At 46.3% G+C, this 16,047-nt stretch overlaps 1 protein-coding gene across 5 annotated transcripts in view; it reads right to left on the minus strand.

The window, feature by feature from the left end:
• Positions 1-751: 751 nt before the first annotated feature.
• The window catches only part of LOC105520765 (melanoma-associated antigen 8), a 103,796-nt gene continuing 88,500 nt past the window's right edge, over positions 752-16,047 (minus strand). The window contains exons 1-4 of one of the 5 annotated variants that reach the window (XM_011954667.1): positions 5,307-5,443; positions 3,295-3,574; positions 2,451-2,512; positions 752-2,376 (exon numbers count right to left, since the gene is read on the minus strand). In XM_011954667.1, coding sequence (XP_011810057.1) covers positions 1,357-2,313 — 957 coding nt within the window. In that variant the 5' untranslated portion in view covers positions 2,314-2,376; positions 2,451-2,512; positions 3,295-3,574; positions 5,307-5,443 and the 3' untranslated portion in view covers positions 752-1,356. Of the gene's footprint in view, positions 2,377-2,450; positions 2,764-3,294; positions 3,575-5,306; positions 5,444-16,047 lie in introns of those variants that run through there. The other 4 variants (XM_011954666.1, XM_011954668.1, XM_011954669.1 and 1 more) reach the window with 4 other exon arrangements.

Consider the following 16,047-nt stretch of genomic DNA (forward strand, 5'->3'; position numbering starts at 1 on the left):
GAATATGAGTCAAGAATAAAGTCCTTCCCTCTCTCTCAGCTTCTTTTCCATCTAAACCACCATTTTCATTCATTATATCACCACCCCAAATCTTTCCCTTGTTAAAACTGGCCAAATTGCGCTTCAGATAAGCTAATCAGAATGCCTTTTTAATACAGTGAGCTCTGGCTCTCACAACCAGGAAAACAAGCACACGTCCAGTGGCATCTGGGCCTCACATCTCAGCAGATTCATGCTTATCTCTCAGGAAACCCATGTGTATGATGGGTATCCATCACCAACCTCGTGTGCTGTGTTCAACCGCCCTGAGACAAGAGTGTAGGACACCTCCCATTCCTGCCCCAGGAGGAGATGCCTCTCTGTTTCATCCACCATCCAAAAGGAACTGCTGAGCAGGTTTCCCTTCCAGGCTTTTCTCTTGTCCTCTGAGAATCTGGCTCTGGCCCCACCCCGCCTCATTAGAATCAGCTCACCCAAAAGGTACTGCAGTTTTCCAAAGCCCAAAAGGCCTTGGCTCAGGGCATGTTACACTCCACCACTCTCACCTGTTGCTCCACATACTCATCCCTCTTATTTTCCCTTTAGATCTTAAAAGATACCTGGCCACCTTAGTTATGTGACTGCAGATACTAGACTGTACCACCCTAAGGTCAGGGGTGGGCCTGGCTTACTTTAGCATCTCCAATGCTAACCCAGGGCCTTCCAAATAGCAGAAGCTCAATGAATGTTTTGGGAAAAAATGAGCCAGTGAGCAGGGGGACTTATTTATTCATATTTAATTCAGTTTCATTCTCAAAGAAGCCAAGCAAATTCAGATACATAGGGTACACCAAGAGGTACAAAGAAGGCAAGAATTAACTATTGTTTAATTTCTTTATGTCTTTATCTCATGTATTTTACTGCTATGTTGTTTCACATTTCTAAGAAAACCTTAATCCTCTGCTCTTACAGTGTCTGAATTCAAGAAACAACATGGGTTTCCCAATATAAATGAAAAAGCAAGATGCTTACTCCTAAACTATATAAAAAGCAGTAAGTCTGTCTACTGTCATACATAAAATGAATGTTGAAGTTCATTACACCATCCAGTAAAAGGAACATTGGAACAATTCCAAAAGGAAACAAAGATAAACCTCCAAATCACCCAATAGAACAGGAACTGAGAGACGGTCCACACTGTGTTCCCTCACACTCAACATGCTCCCCACTACTGAGAATGGTGACTGCTCTCTTCAAACGGAGTGAAGAATGGGTCTCATGTAAGAGGACAGGGAAGGGGTTGTTTGTGGCCCTGGAAAGTGCACTGGCGCAGACCCTCCAGCAACCTGCCCCACTGACCCTAACTGCAACTCCTGCTCAGACTCCTTCTTTCTCCTCTCCTAAAGCCACTTCATGCAGGGATGGGTAGGAAATGCAAACTCTTGCATTGACCCTGACCACATGCTCCAGGACTTTCACATAGCTGGTTTCAGCGAGGGCCCTTGGACCCCACAGGAACTCGTAGCGCACAGGATCACTGCCGGGTGCCTGACGGTACTCCAGGTAGTTCTCTTGCACCCATTCTTGGGTGAGCAGCTTCCTGAGCTTCCAATAGACACTATGCTCCCTCCCATCATACAGCCCCATCACACTCAATGCTTCCCAGATTGCCTCCTCGGGAGCACAGCTGCCCTCCATTAAGATCATGCCCAGAACGATTATCAGGAGGCCGGTCTTGGGTGTGCTCTGATCATCACCCAGCAGGCCGTCATAAGAGAGGCCCAGGCAGGTGACAAGGACGTAGCAGTGGCCGGCAGGGTCCACTTCCTTCACGTCAATGCCAAAGATCACCTGCATGCACTCAGAGGCTTTGCTGAAGATCTCAGGAAAGTGGTTCTTGTAATTTTTGATGACACTCTCCAGCATTTCTGCCTTTGTGACCTGCTCCTTAATTTGATATTTGTGGAGCAGGAAATGAACTAACTCAGCCACTTTCTCGTCAAGTGCTTCCCGGAAAACGGACTCCAGGTGAGCTGGGTCTGGGAAGGTGCTTGGCCCCTCCTCTTCATTGCTGCTGGAAACCTCATTGGATTGGCTCCATAGAGTGTCGTCGGTGACGGTCAAGGAAGAGGAGGCACCCTGAGGACTCTGGGGAGGACTCAGTGACCCAGAATCAGGCACCTCCTCCAGGGTTCCCACGATCAGAGTAGAGGAGGAGGATGCAGCCTTCTCCTCAGTTGTGGGAGTCTGCACATCCATAAGCCCCGGTGCCTCTCCTTGGGCCTGACGGCCCTCCTCAGCCTTGCAGGACTGACGCTTCTGCCGAAGAAGCATGATGACTCAGGTCAGGGCAGCAGGCGAGTGTGGGCCGGAGGTGGGCAATTGAGACCCACAGGCCTGGGGAGAAAGGAAGCGTGTGAAAGGCCTCAGCTGGGTACCACCCCTGGATGCCTTAACAAAGGCCTACTTACAGGTCTCCTTCAGTGTTCCTCTGGGGCCTCCTGACCTCCCGGCTGGCCTGTTCCCTGCGAACCTGAAAGAGGAATTGAGAGGGCATTTCAGGGTGCAGCCTCCGGGCAAAGGCAGAGGTTCCAGGACTGACAGAAGGGCTGGTAGAGCCAGGAACTGTGTGGTTCCTGCTGTTCTGATGCCAGAGGGGCCTCTGGTATACATACAGGGGAAACACCACCTCAGCTTGACTGCTGGTACTGCCTGGGCCTCTTATGCTCTGTGATTGCAGATACTGCCTCAGACCAAGACCTCACAGTCCAGTTCCTGGAGCTCCTAGAAGATAAATCGAGGGAGAACTCAGGCTGCAGACTGCAAGCACAGCCCCAGCACCCCAGTGCTGTCAGGAGGTTGAACCTGACTCTGTGAGCTCCCCACTATTTTGTGTGGATGGTCCTTTCTGTGCTCACTCAGGGCCCTCATCTTTCTCCTGGCAGGGCCCGGATCTGGCCCTTTTCCTGGCCTGAGAAACTTTCAGATCAAGAGTTCACAACCCTGATATGGAAGAGAAGGACGTAAATTGACCCACATCTGGCCCCCCGTGCCCAAGGCCTCCTGGGAAAAAAGCAATAGCTACACAAAGTACATTGGGGTCCATGTGTCCTGTCCTAGGGTGAGAAAACAGCAATAGCTAGACAAAATACATTGGGGCCCATGTGTCCTAGGGTGAGGATCCTGGTTGGTCCTCATCTTGATGCCTGCAGGTTCTGAAACTCTCCCTGGGCTGACTTGAGGCCACTTCCTTAATCCAAGGACCTATCTCCAGGAGACACTGGAAGAGCAAGTGAGGGGATTCCATCCAACCACCTTTTCCTGCACTTCCCATGACTAACAGAAGGTGCAGGGAGGGGTTCAGTCCTGTGTGTTTGGTGAGTGGTGTCCTGTGAGTTCCTGACTCCTGGCAGGGTCTTGGACCCTCCCTCTGTTGACCTGAATGCAGCCCCCTCAGACCAAGGCCTTCTTCTCCCTGAGACCAATGAGTCTGGTATCACACAGGGGGCCTCAGCTGCTAGTCCTGCTCATGCTTTCTGGGGTGACAACAGAGGCAGGGCAGATTTCTGTTGGGCTCCCATCTGTTTTTTGCCTGCTAGGAGAACCATCGAGGCTATCCTCAATCTTCCCTCAGTGTTGTCACCTAGACTTTTGTAGATTCTTGGACCAGTGAGTCTGTTGCCCAGATGGGGGTCCTTGTTTTGTCCTGAGTCACTCTCTGAGAACAAAGTCCTCGCTTCCCTGAGATCCCAAGAGAGAAATGAGGAGACACCACATCTGATGACCACTGGGTGTGGTGTCCATGGATGACACTAGAGTCTGTCCCTACTTGTTCTTGAGCGGTGGGTTCTAAGGCCTTCAGGAGGTTATTTATCTTTCCCCTGATGGAGCCTGCCCTTCCTCAACCCACAACACCCTAATATGAGCAGACATCTCCCCTTACCACGAATACCTCATCTTCCTGAGTTTCCCCAACTTCCTGCCCATAGTACAGGTGAGATTGCCACTTAGGGCCACCCTTGATTGGGTTTCCCCACAGATAATAACCAAAGTTAGCCAGACTTTGTGGGGTCCCTTCTTTCCAGGCCAGGAGTACCCCCAGTCATCACAAAGGGTACACATCTTGGCTCCTGCAGATGTTGTGATCCTGTCCCTCTGTTGAACAGGTGTGTCTCCCTCTGCTGAGCTGAGGACACCCTTCAGACTGAGGTCACCACCTCCCTGAGACCCGGGAGGCAGAAGTAATGGGGGCACTACACGGACACCCCTGCATGGGATTCCCAAGGTTGACAGAAGTAGTAGGTTTCATGGGGTCTTTCTCTGTCTGGGTGTCATCCAGTTATTCATATTTACTCCATGACAAGGCATGGCCCTTTCCTTCCTGCTGAACCATGGATGTGTCTTGCATGCCAAGGCCACCATCTCCTTGAGGCCACCGACCAGAAAGTGGGGGGTGGGGGGGACACTTCCCTTCCAGGCCTGGAGTGCCCAGACCTGAGAGCAGGAGCAGGTTTCTTAGGTCAGTGATGGGAGGTCTGCTGAGTCCTCCTTAAGGGCTCTGGGGCACCTCTCTCCAGTGACCTGAGACTTCACTCCTCAACCACAGCCCTCTCCTTTCTGACACCCTGAAAACGCAACAAGGATGTGCCACATGCAGCCACAGATCATGGGACCTCCCAGGGCTGAGATCTCCACTGATTTGGAGTCCAAGATCCCCTGAGTCCTCCCTCTTCTTCTCCTTGACTCCTGGCAGGGCAGGGCACCACCCTCCTGCTGACTTGAGTCTCAGTCCCTCAGATTCCTGAGGCCAAATGTGGAGGCGCCTCAGTCTCAGACAGGTAGGGTGGGCCTCCTGTTCTGGGCTCCTGGGTCCCCTCAGGCCTCCCTCATCTCCCAGCATGGCCTGGGCCCCCCCTCTGCTCCTCTGAGGCCGTGCTTATGAAGCCCCTTCGCTGCATCATCCCCGGATGGGGACGTCAGAATCAGCGAGCCCAGCCGCCATGCCCGGCCGCCATGCCCGGCCGCCATGCCCAGGGCTGACAGTAGGGGCAGAGATATGCTCTGTGGGGCCTCAGCCCTCCCTCAGGGTCCTGCCCTTGATGCCTGGCAGAATCTGGGCCTTGCCCTCTGCTAACCAGCCCTGCTCTGGTCACACCAAGCTCTCACTCCAGATTCCGCTGGGGCTTAAGCGCAGGGCTGGCTAGGGGTGGCCCAACCAGACAAGTCTGCCCCCTAGTGGTCCAGGGCTGGCAGCAGGGGAGGCGCTAGATTATTTTGGGTTCTACATGAAGGGTGGGGGATTCCTTAGTCCTCCCTCAGGGTCTTACCTTGCCTCCTCACAGAGTCTGGGCCCACTTCCCTCAGTCGATCTCAAGCTGACCCGTTAGAACCAGGCTTCTCTCTGATCCCAGCGGCCACGTCAGTGGCGTCACATCCGTCCACCTAGGGCTCACCTGGGTGGACAGCAGGGGCGGAACCGGATTCCAGTGGGGCGGGGGATGAGGGAGGAGCGGCTCAGTCATCCCTCAAGGTTCTCATCTTGAGATCTGGCGGATCCTGGAGCCCCGTACTCTTCTGATGGTGTCTGCCTCCCTCAGACCAAGGTTCTGATTCCAAGTCCCCTGAGGTGGCAGTGGGGGGAAGGGTGTGGTGGGAGGACAAGGCTGCTGGGGTCTTTCAGGACAGACATGAGGGTCTGAGCTGAATTCTGTGGCCCCTCTATGTGGTGTGGGTGAACCCTCAGTCCTCACTCAGGAGGGTCCTCTTCCTGACTCTTGGCTCTTTTAGGAGATGCTCTGTTTCTGTCACCTCTGAGCATTTGCACAGCTGCACCCCTTGCAGAGAATGGCTGCGGGTCCCAGGCCAGATTCTCCCTGTGGGGTTGCAGCACCTATGATTGTAGTGACCTCTGGGAGAAGAGGCACACCTTCCCACGGGGTCTCTTCCCCAGCTAGAAGAGGATTTTGCAAACCTTTTGTACTAAATGATTTATTTTCACGCTGAAGAAGCTGAGTAGCTGCAAGAAATTTAAGATCCTGAGTTTTGAAGTTATCTAACAATTCCTAGTTCACTTTAGTGATTTTCATATTTTAATTCTCATTCATATAGTAAGAAACAAATGTTAAATCTATGCCAATTGTATATATGCATTATATTTATGTTTATATGCATAAACACGTATATGTATGTATATGTTCATATTAGGTAAGTATAATTATATGTATGTATATGTATATATCTTTACAAATATACATATATGTATGTCGACTATACGTACTTATTTTATCAAACAGTATCTACTCATATAATGTGTGATTCATTCATACTATTCTATATCTAGTTCATTATATATATTTGATTAAAATAATAATATTTTGGAAAGTCAGTCCTAACCTACTCTTTGTTTCTAGTTGTTATTAGCAGAACTCTGGAGCCATAGTTTCTCAATCAATCAAATTTTCCTGGTGTCCTGATAGTACCCCTGATAGTACCTCGTGTTTTGAGGTGCAGACTCAGACTGTGCATTGATGTGGTATGGTCCTTTAAAACTTTTCCTGCAACTCACCCTGTCATCTGCAGTGGCTGCAGACCTCCTCAACCTCCCTGCCTCTCCACCTGCCTAGAGCACAAGCACCAGTTCAACAGTCTTCAATCTTCCCCAGGGTTTTTCTGTTTCGTTGTTTAGACTTTGTTGCTGATATTGTGGTTTCATTTTTCTTTTTCCCTTCTATATTTTTCCACAGTCGATTTTGGAAGTAGAGCACAGCAGCCTGGGCTTGATTGTCACTTTGGCAGCTACAGGTAGGCATTCACTCTTTATTTAATTTAAGTAAGATTTACCCCTTTTCCATATTCTATTCCTCATCAGTGAACATCATATACTACTCCATTTATTTGGGAATTTTTTCTCTGAATCTGTCAGCAAACTTGTACAGTTGTTCTGTAAATGTCTTGCATATTTTGGTTAGGCTTCTTCTTTATATTTTGGATTTAAATGCTGTCGGGGATGGTGTATTTTTAATTTTATGTTCTAAGTTGCTTATGTGTGGCAAGTCTCTTGTATTCGCTGTAGTGGTCTTTGCATGCTGTCTTCTGGAGTCTCTTATTCATTTGAACATTCCATGTGTCTCTTCCTTCAAATTTTCTTGATGGTCATATTGTGAAAAATACAATCAATTTCTTTTCAATCTTCATATCTCTTTTTCATCTTGATATCCATAGCTCTGACACTTTCTCCTTTTGATATCCATTGCAGCTATGAACGGTAGCAATGAAAGCATGTATCAGTGACTTGCCCCAGACCAGGATGGGAATGGTTCTAACATTTCACATTCAAGTATGTTTCCTGCCAATTTTAGAAAGTTAATGTGCCTTTGAATCTTAGGTTTGCTAAAAGTTTTTAATTTGAAATCACATAAAATTTATTTCAGATGCTTTTTCTGTATCCATTGACCTGACTGCTTTTTCTACTCTATCGTGTATGCAGAAAATTAAAATTGAAGTTTTCTATGGTTAAATAACATTTGTATTCCTTGCATAGGAGCTGCTTGTTCATTTAGTCCACTGTTGTGTTGAATATACAATTATCCGTTTAGGACATTTGCTGCAATCTGAGTGAACACGTAATATCAAGCAGATTAGGAGTTAATTGCATGGGTTGAACTAACAGACGATTGAAATAATCTTTTATGACTTTTTGTTGGAAATATTTGATGGTTCTGCTTGTTTTGTTTTTCAGAGTCAAGAAAACTTTCTCTTGTTTTAAGCTATTTACAGGTTTTAACAATTCAGTAAAGTATACTGTTGTGAGCAAGATTTAAAACATAATTTCTTTCTTTCAACTTAATTGCTCCATGTTTTGGAAACTATTTTGTGAGTATTCTTCTTTTATGACAATATAGTTATTTGTATACATTGAATAAGTGTCTTTTCTTTTATAACATGGAATTATTGAAGACGCTAGTTATTCTACCAAGGCCTTGACTGGAATAACAGTTTTTAGATTGCCTTGAGAAAATGAGACTGACTTATAGAGCAAATGGAAGCCCCTTGGAAAAACTGGCCCCATCCCTTGTCCTTTACAGGATCTTAACCTGTGGTAGGTATACAATGTTAGTTTCTGATAGACTGGGAATCTCAAGTTTTCTTTGGACCTCAGACAGAGAGGAATTCACCCAATTCACACAGGTATCTGCAGGTACAGATAAATCCTTGGCTGAGCTGGAGGCTTTTAAAAAGTTCTAATCTTTGATTCCTTATGAAAAAGTTTCCAGCAGAGTCAATTTTAAAAAAGAGGCAGAACCTATATGGCGATTGATTATTTTTGATTATGCAAATAATCAAGCCAAGTGTAATAGAACTAAATTTTATTTTACAAATAAATTGGTACTACTATGATTTTGACTTTAGTAAAACTGAGGAATTCAAAAGAAAAACTATGTTACAAAATAAAGTATACTATACCTGTTACTAAATTCTTGTCTCGTCTAATGTTTTCCAATTTTTGTTATTTTCTGCAATTTGAATTGAATTCTAAAACTTACCCGGTAAGTCTCCAAAATATATTTTTCAGTTTCTTTTGCTTCTTTTTTCCCCCATTTCCCCATTTTTATTGATTTGAAATTGCTAAAAATTAAGCTGTGCTTTTGTTAATGCCCTGTGAACTGGAGCTAGACAGCTTAAACTTCAGGAGAAAATAGCAGCAGCCAATTTATATACATAAACCACTTTCATTCCTATCGAGTTATATATGGACTTCAGAGAATTACCAGCTGTATCCGTTTTCCACGGTTTTTACTCCATTTTGTGTGTTGTTGTTTTCTTTCTCTCTCCTCTCCCAATTTTCCTTCATAAGGTGTGTGATTTCACAACCTGCTAAAAATGAGCTTTCTTAACAATGTGGGACCTATTTTTGTAGGAATAAATTGTCCTAGCCACCAGTGATCAGACAAAACCCAAAACCAGCAACTCAATTTCTTCTAAAATGCTGATAGGGTTTGACTCTGGTCCCCGCCCAAATCTCATCTGGAATTATAATCCCCACATGATAAGGGAGGAACCTAGCAGGAGGTGATTGGACCATGGGGACAGTTTCCCCCATGCTGTTCTCATAATAGTGAGTGAGTTCTCAAGAGATCTGATGGTTTAAAAGTGTTTGGCAGGTCCCCCCTTGTGCTCTTTCTCTCCTGCCACCATGTGAGAGGTGCCTTGTTTCCCCTTCACTTTCTGCCATGATTGTGTTTCTTGAGGACTCCTCAGCCATGCGGAACTGTGAGTCAACTAAACCTCTTTTGTATATAAATTGCCCAGTCTCAGGTGGTTTTTTATAGCAGTGTGAAAATGACTAATACAAATGCTATGTTTCCAAGATTTTCAAAAGAAAAGAGGGAAAAATGTGAAAGAAACATAAAAATGTGGGACCCTAATTCACTATGCCAAAAGAAGAAAAAGAATCTAAAGGGTGAGTCATGTAAGAAGCTACCTTTCCTTTTGCTCCTAAGCAGAGAGCTACAGATAAAAGGTTAAACATATCCACAGGTAGCTACCCTATGTTCACTTTATCTTGTGTAAAGTGCCAATTTCATGAGGGAGAGAGGAATACATAACTGGTTATCCCCCTACCTGCTCCTATTCCTCTTGCAACATGTGCATTTGGTAATGTGACCATGGGCTCCATCTCCTCCAGCTTGCTTTTCCCCTTTAAATATTGAAGCCCTCAAAATCATCTCGGGAGAAAGGCACAGATCTACCTCCTAGACATGCCTTTAACATTAGCAAAATAAACGTCCAAACTGACTGACACCGGTCTCAGACACTTTTTAGTTTACAGATGAAATTCAGGGAAACAAACTAAATGTAGCAAATTCCCAAGACCCATGTCTTTTCAAGAGCATACCTCTCCTAGTCAACAGGATATCCACCAAAAGAAATATAATAATGAAAAAATAAACTGAGAACTCTTTTCTCACCCTCACAAAGAATTTTAAGATTTAAAAAATTAGACTAGTCAAGAGCAGGGAAGAACAAGTAACAACTTTAATCTCTCCCGTTCATTTTTTATTTCTTTTAGTTCAGCTTATGCAAAATTTTGTATCCATGAAAGAACTTAAGTTTATTCAATAAAAGGTATTAATGATTTAAAGCAATTAAAGCAAAATAAATTGCTAACGGGGTATCATTTATTGAGTAAAGTAATACAAGTTTTTCTATATTAGTAATTTCTATGAATTTAATTTTTTAAAAGACGCCATTTGAATAAGGTCACCACAAGACAGATTTACATACAACTGCTTATTGGAAGAAAACATAAGAAGGTATTTTATGTGATCTATACAGGTGTACTCATTCCTTGATCATATGAAAATGCAGTATTTTTAGAAGGTTAAAGCTATTAAGTTTACAGAAGGACCAAACAACAAATTCCTTTAAGCAAAACTCTTCGTTTTTCAGAAAAAGTTATGATTTCTCATCTTCTACTTTTGGCAGAGATTTTAATTCTTTCCAGTGGAACCTAAACCTTCTGAAGGCCTTTCTGTTTCCGGAGCTCGAACTTCTATTTACGAATAAAAAATCCGTTCACAAAAGACTTGTGCAATTTGATCACTTTTTTTGACTTCAATCTTTTCTTTACCAAAATTAAGCACTACAGCACCACCATTTCCTCTATAATCTTTGTCTGTGACACCCGCTTCTGTATCTATAAAGTGCTTTGCAGCCAGGCCAGACCACTGAGCCACTCATCCATTGCAGCCAGCAGGAAGAGCATTGTTCACAAGAGCTTTCTCTGTAGATGGTATTGTACAATCGTAGGCACTATACAGGTTATAGATTGCGGTCAGCCAAGACCCCTGGTTCAGGGCCATGGATGCGTGGAGAGCAGGCAAAGCACAGCTGCATGCTGTCCTCCTCAGCAGAGCAGGCCTGCTTGCTGGGGGAGAAATGGCAGGTGTCTTTTCAGAGCAGGGCATGGTAGAGCAAAAGGAGAGCAGCAGAGGAGACAGTCCAGGGAACAAGAGAGTACAGGATGAGCCACCATTCGCTTTGATTAAGTGACAGTTAGTGCCAGTGTCTCCATTCTTCATTGGTCTGTTCTGCTAGAGCCCAGACACAGACCTTGGTCCAAAACAATCACCTGACATGAGTTCACTTGTCACAAATAACTAAATTTTGTAAATGGGCAAAAGATACCAATAGATACCTCCCCTATGTGGACATATGCATGACAAATTAAGACAGGAAAAATTATCATTCATCATATCTATAAGAGAAATGAGGATTAAACCATAAAGAGATAGCATAACACATAGTTGAAAATGACTGAAATTTTTTCAAAAAAAGATATTACTAAGTGCTAGCAAGGGTGAAGACCAACTTAAAATCTGGTATGTTGCCAGTGGGAACTATGAAATAGTACAAAAACTGTGGGAAATGATTTGGAAATTTTTTTCTGGCTTTACAGTCTTTACTGCATTTATTTATTTAAAAAATTTTAATTAGGTTTTGGTTCTTTGGTTCTTCCAACTTTTATTTTTGGTTCAGGGGGTACATGTGCAGGTTTGTTGCAAGGCTATATTGCGTGTCACAGAGGTTTGGTGTACTGATGACTTATCACTCAGGTAATCATCATAGTGTCAGATAGGTGGTTTTCAAATTGTCACCCTACCCCTAGCTCCACTCTCCCACATTGGTAGAGTAGTTTCCAGTGTCTATTGTTCCCTCCTTTGTGTCCACGTATGCTCAATGTGTAGCTCCTACTTATAAGTGAGAGCATGTGGTATTTGATTTTCCTTTCCTGCATTAATTTGCTTAGAATAATAGCCTCCAGCTCCATCCATGTTACTGCAAAGGTCATGATTTTGTTATTTTTAATGGCTGCATAGTATTTCACGGTCTATATATACCACGTTTTCTTTATCCCGTCCACCATTGATGGACATCTCAGTTAATTCTATGTCTTTGCTACTGTGAATAGTGCTGTGATGAACATATGTGTGCATGTGTTTTTATGGTAGAACAATTTATATTCCCTCTGGTACATATCCAGTAATGGGATTGCTGTGTCGATTGGTAATTCTGATTTAATATCTTGGAGAAATTTACAAACTATTTTTCACAATAGCTGAAGGAATGTACATTCCCACCAGGAGAGTATCAGTTTCCTCACGACCTCAGCAGCATCAGTTTTTATTTTTTGACTTTTTATAAATAGCCATTCTGACTGTTGTGAAACGGTATCTCATTGTAATTTTAATTTGCATTTCTATATTAGTGATGTTGGACACTTTTTCATATGCTTGTTGGCTGTGTGTATGTCATCTTTTGAGAAGTGTCTGCTCATGTCCTTGGCCCATTTTTTAATGGGGTTATTTTTTGCTTGTTCATTGGTTAAAGTTCTTTATAGATTCTGGATATTAGACCTTTGCCGGATGTGTACTTTGTAAATCTTTCTCCCATTCTATAGCTTTTCTGTTTGCTCTGTTGATAGCTTCTTTTGATGTGAAGAAGTTCTTTAGTTTACTTAGGCCTTATTTTCAATTTGGAGGTTTTTGCAATAGCTTTTGGAATCCATCATGAAAGGATCTTTGTCAAGGCCTACATCCAGAATGGTATTTCCTAGGTTTTCCTCTGGGACTTTTATCATTTTAGGCTTTTCATTTATGTCTTTAATTCATCTTGAGCTAATGGATTAAAGATGAATTCATCTTGAGTTGAAACTGGAACGGGCTCAGTTTCAGTCTTCTGTGTGTGGCTAGCCACTTATCCCAGCACCATTTATTGAATAGGAACTCATTTCCTCATGGCTTTTATTTTTGTCAATGCATTTCAGTTAGTTTACCCTCTCACAGTCTATACTTCAAAATTTCAGTGTGCGGCACTTTCCCCCAACTGGGATGCAACTCAAAGCTCTTAGAATATGAGTCAAGAATAAAGTTCTTCTCGCTCTCTCAGCTTCTTTTACATCCAAACCACATTTTTCATTGATTATATCACGACCCAAAATCTTTCCCTTGTTATAATTGGCCAAATTTCACTTCAGATAAGCTAGTTAGAATGTCTCTTTAATAGAGTCAGCTCAGGCTCTCACAACCAGGAAGAAAAGCACCTGGCCAGTGGCATATGAGCCTCACATCCTCGGAGATTCACGCTTCTCTCTAAGGAAACCCTTGCATAGGCAATCTTCGGCACTCATTGGCTTGTAGAAGCTTCTCCCTTATCTCTGCCTTCATCTTCTCATGGTGTTCTCCCTGTGTGCATGACTGTCTCTGAAATCCCCGTTTTCATAAGGACGCTATGCACATTGGATGTGGGTCCACCCTAATGGCTTCAGTCTCACTTGATTGCCTCTGTAATGACTCTGTCTTTATCTATAAGGCCACATTTTGAGGTTTAGGACAACATACGCGTTTTAAGAAGACACAATGCAACCCATCAGAACTGACAAAGGCCCTGAGGTAGAAACAAGCTTGGCATGTTCCCTCAGGGGATGGAAGGCCTTTGTGGCTGCAGGGTGGTGAATGAAGGGGAGAGGAGAGGACATGGCTGGGGTGGGAAGGCAGATCAGGAGGGACCTTGAGTGCCCTGAGAGGAAGTATGGATTCTGTTCTAGTTGGGGCAGGGAGCCCTTGAAAGCTTTCAGTAGAGGAGTGACATAATCTCATTGTCCCTGTACCAAGATCATTCTGATGGCAGTGTGGTCACAAGATTACAGAGGACAAGGGCTGAGGCGGGGGTGGGGGTGCTATCAGGAGACTTCTTCAGAAGGCAGGGGGTTTTAGGGGATTGGATTGGGATTGTGGCCATAGAGATTATGGAAAGGGATCAGATTCAGTGTCGGTTTTGGACACAGTGCCACGGGATGTGGGCCGCAGAGAGGGAGGGCAGAGAGCAGCTAGGTCTGGGGCAGGAACACTGCGTAGCTGGTGATGCCACTCACAGTGGAAGGGAGGTAGACCTGGTGGTGGTGGTTGGGGTCCTGAGTATGTACAGGCCTGTCCACCTAAGGCTGAATCTGAAGGGGCGTGGCCCTGCACCACGGGATTCAGAGCAGGCTGGTGAGCAATGTGGGGGTCCCAGAAGGAGGGAAGGAGTGTGCTCAGCCCTGCTGGGGCTGCCGAGCATGGAATAAGATGAAGACAGGACTGGCATGAGGCAGGCCATGGGTGCTTGTGGGGATAGGTCAGTCAGTGGAGTGGGTGGGGGGGTGGGGAATAAAGGGAGAAAGGTGGAGGTGGGGACGGAAGGTTCAGAGAGGAAGTAGAGACTGTGCATGTAGACAGCTTTTCTGAGGTCTCAGCTGTTCAGGGTTTAAGAGAAGGGAGGCAGAGCAGGAGGCGTGCGTGTGCTCAGAGTAGGGATGCTCAGCAAGCATAGATGGTGGCTGGTGGCACCCAGGGCCCGGAGTGAGCCAGAGGAGCAGGGTCCAGAGCACAGCAGGCAACCGGCTTGGCTGGGGCAGCTCACCCCAGAGGCGGGAGAAGAGCAGGAGATCCTGGCGCTCAGAAGGCTGCACTGCAGATAGGGAAAGGAGTGACTACCAGGCAGCTTTGGTCTTGTCAGGGCTTTGTCTCGTGAGGGTGGGTGTATTTTCTTAAAATCATAGAATGTATTAGAGGTCGAGTTCATGTGCTGAAAGGAAGGACAGAGAGATAGTAACCAGAATGGAGGGGGGCGGCTCAAGGGTGGAGTTCAGGGCCATGGGGCGGAGCCACAGGCCTGATGATGGTGACTACGGTGAGGGGCGAGGGGAGCCACTATTTGTGAGTGTTCTCTTAGGTGCCAAGTACTGGGCTGGGTGTTCTTCGTGCCTTGTCTGCCATCCTCACAGCCATGTGGAAACTGAGGCATCTCAAGACTCTATGACTGGGCTGAGGTTCTGGCTTCAAGCCCAGGGCTCCTTCCGAGGCACAGGGCTGTCCTCCATGCAGGAGGAGGGGACCCTCTCCCAAGCCACACATGCAGGAGACCAGGCAAGAGTTGTGGGAAGTCAGAGCCCGTGTGACCGTGGGCTGGTGCCTCATTCTCCTCAGCCATAGAGTAGGCCTCCCAGTACCAATGACCCTGCTGGGTCACTTGAAGATTCAATCTGATGATCCGAGGATCGTGCCATCCCAGAGGCTGGCACGTGGAAGGCATGTGTGTGGGGGTGCCAGTTGTTCTGATTATCATTCTTCTTTTCTCCACTCAGATTGGGACAGGGACATCTGCTGACAGTGGAGAGCAGTGGTGGGGGAAGGGGCTTGAGGAAGGTGGTACCCGGAGGGGTGGAGAGGAGCTATCTGACTGAGGGTCATCTGAGGTCACAGTGCATCCTGAGAGCAGAGCTGAGATTGGGTATCAACGATGTGGGCTCAGCAGCCCTGGAGTAGGAGCTGGGGAGGTCAGTGCCTTGGTGGCGGCAGGGCCAGGGCACTGTGAGTATTGGCAGAGCACAGCAGGGGGAAAGGAAGAGAAGCAGAGCCTGGGACTGTCCCTCTGTGCTGGAAGACTGGCTAACACCAGCCCCGACTCTCCACTCTGGCTAGGCCAAGGGGCCCTCTGTCCTCTGTGTTGCCCTAGGGCTCAGTGACCTCTGCCATAGCACTGCCCACATGCTCTCCTGCCTGTGCCTTTCTCTAGCTGTCTCCGCCCTACTCCAGACCGCCCCAAAGACTCTGTGGGATGAACCTGAGTCAGCCGAATCCCAGCCCCTTCCCTTGGACCTGCCGTGGCTCGGGACATCAGTGACAGACGGAAACAGCGGACCATCAGGGTCAGTGGGATTTAGGCCACCTGAGAGACACGGGTATGGTCAGGCCACTGCCCGTGAGCTTGGAGGGCCGGCATGTGACGCGCTTCTGTGCTTCCACAGGCCATAGGAGGCCCGCGGCGCTTGCGAAGATGAAGTTTGGCTGCCTCTCCTTCCGGCAGCCTTATGCTGGCCTTGTCTTAAATGGAGTCAAGACTGTGGAGACGCGCTGGCGTCCCCTGCTGAGCAGCCAGCGGAACCGTACCATCGCCGTCCACGTTGCTCACAGGGACTGGGATGACGATGCCTGGCAGGAGCTGCTGGTGGAGAGGCTGGGGATGACT

Source organism: Colobus angolensis, unplaced genomic scaffold, assembly GCF_000951035.1.
Source record: "Colobus angolensis palliatus isolate OR3802 unplaced genomic scaffold, Cang.pa_1.0 Scaffold389, whole genome shotgun sequence".
Taxonomy (NCBI): Eukaryota; Metazoa; Chordata; class Mammalia; order Primates; family Cercopithecidae; genus Colobus; species Colobus angolensis.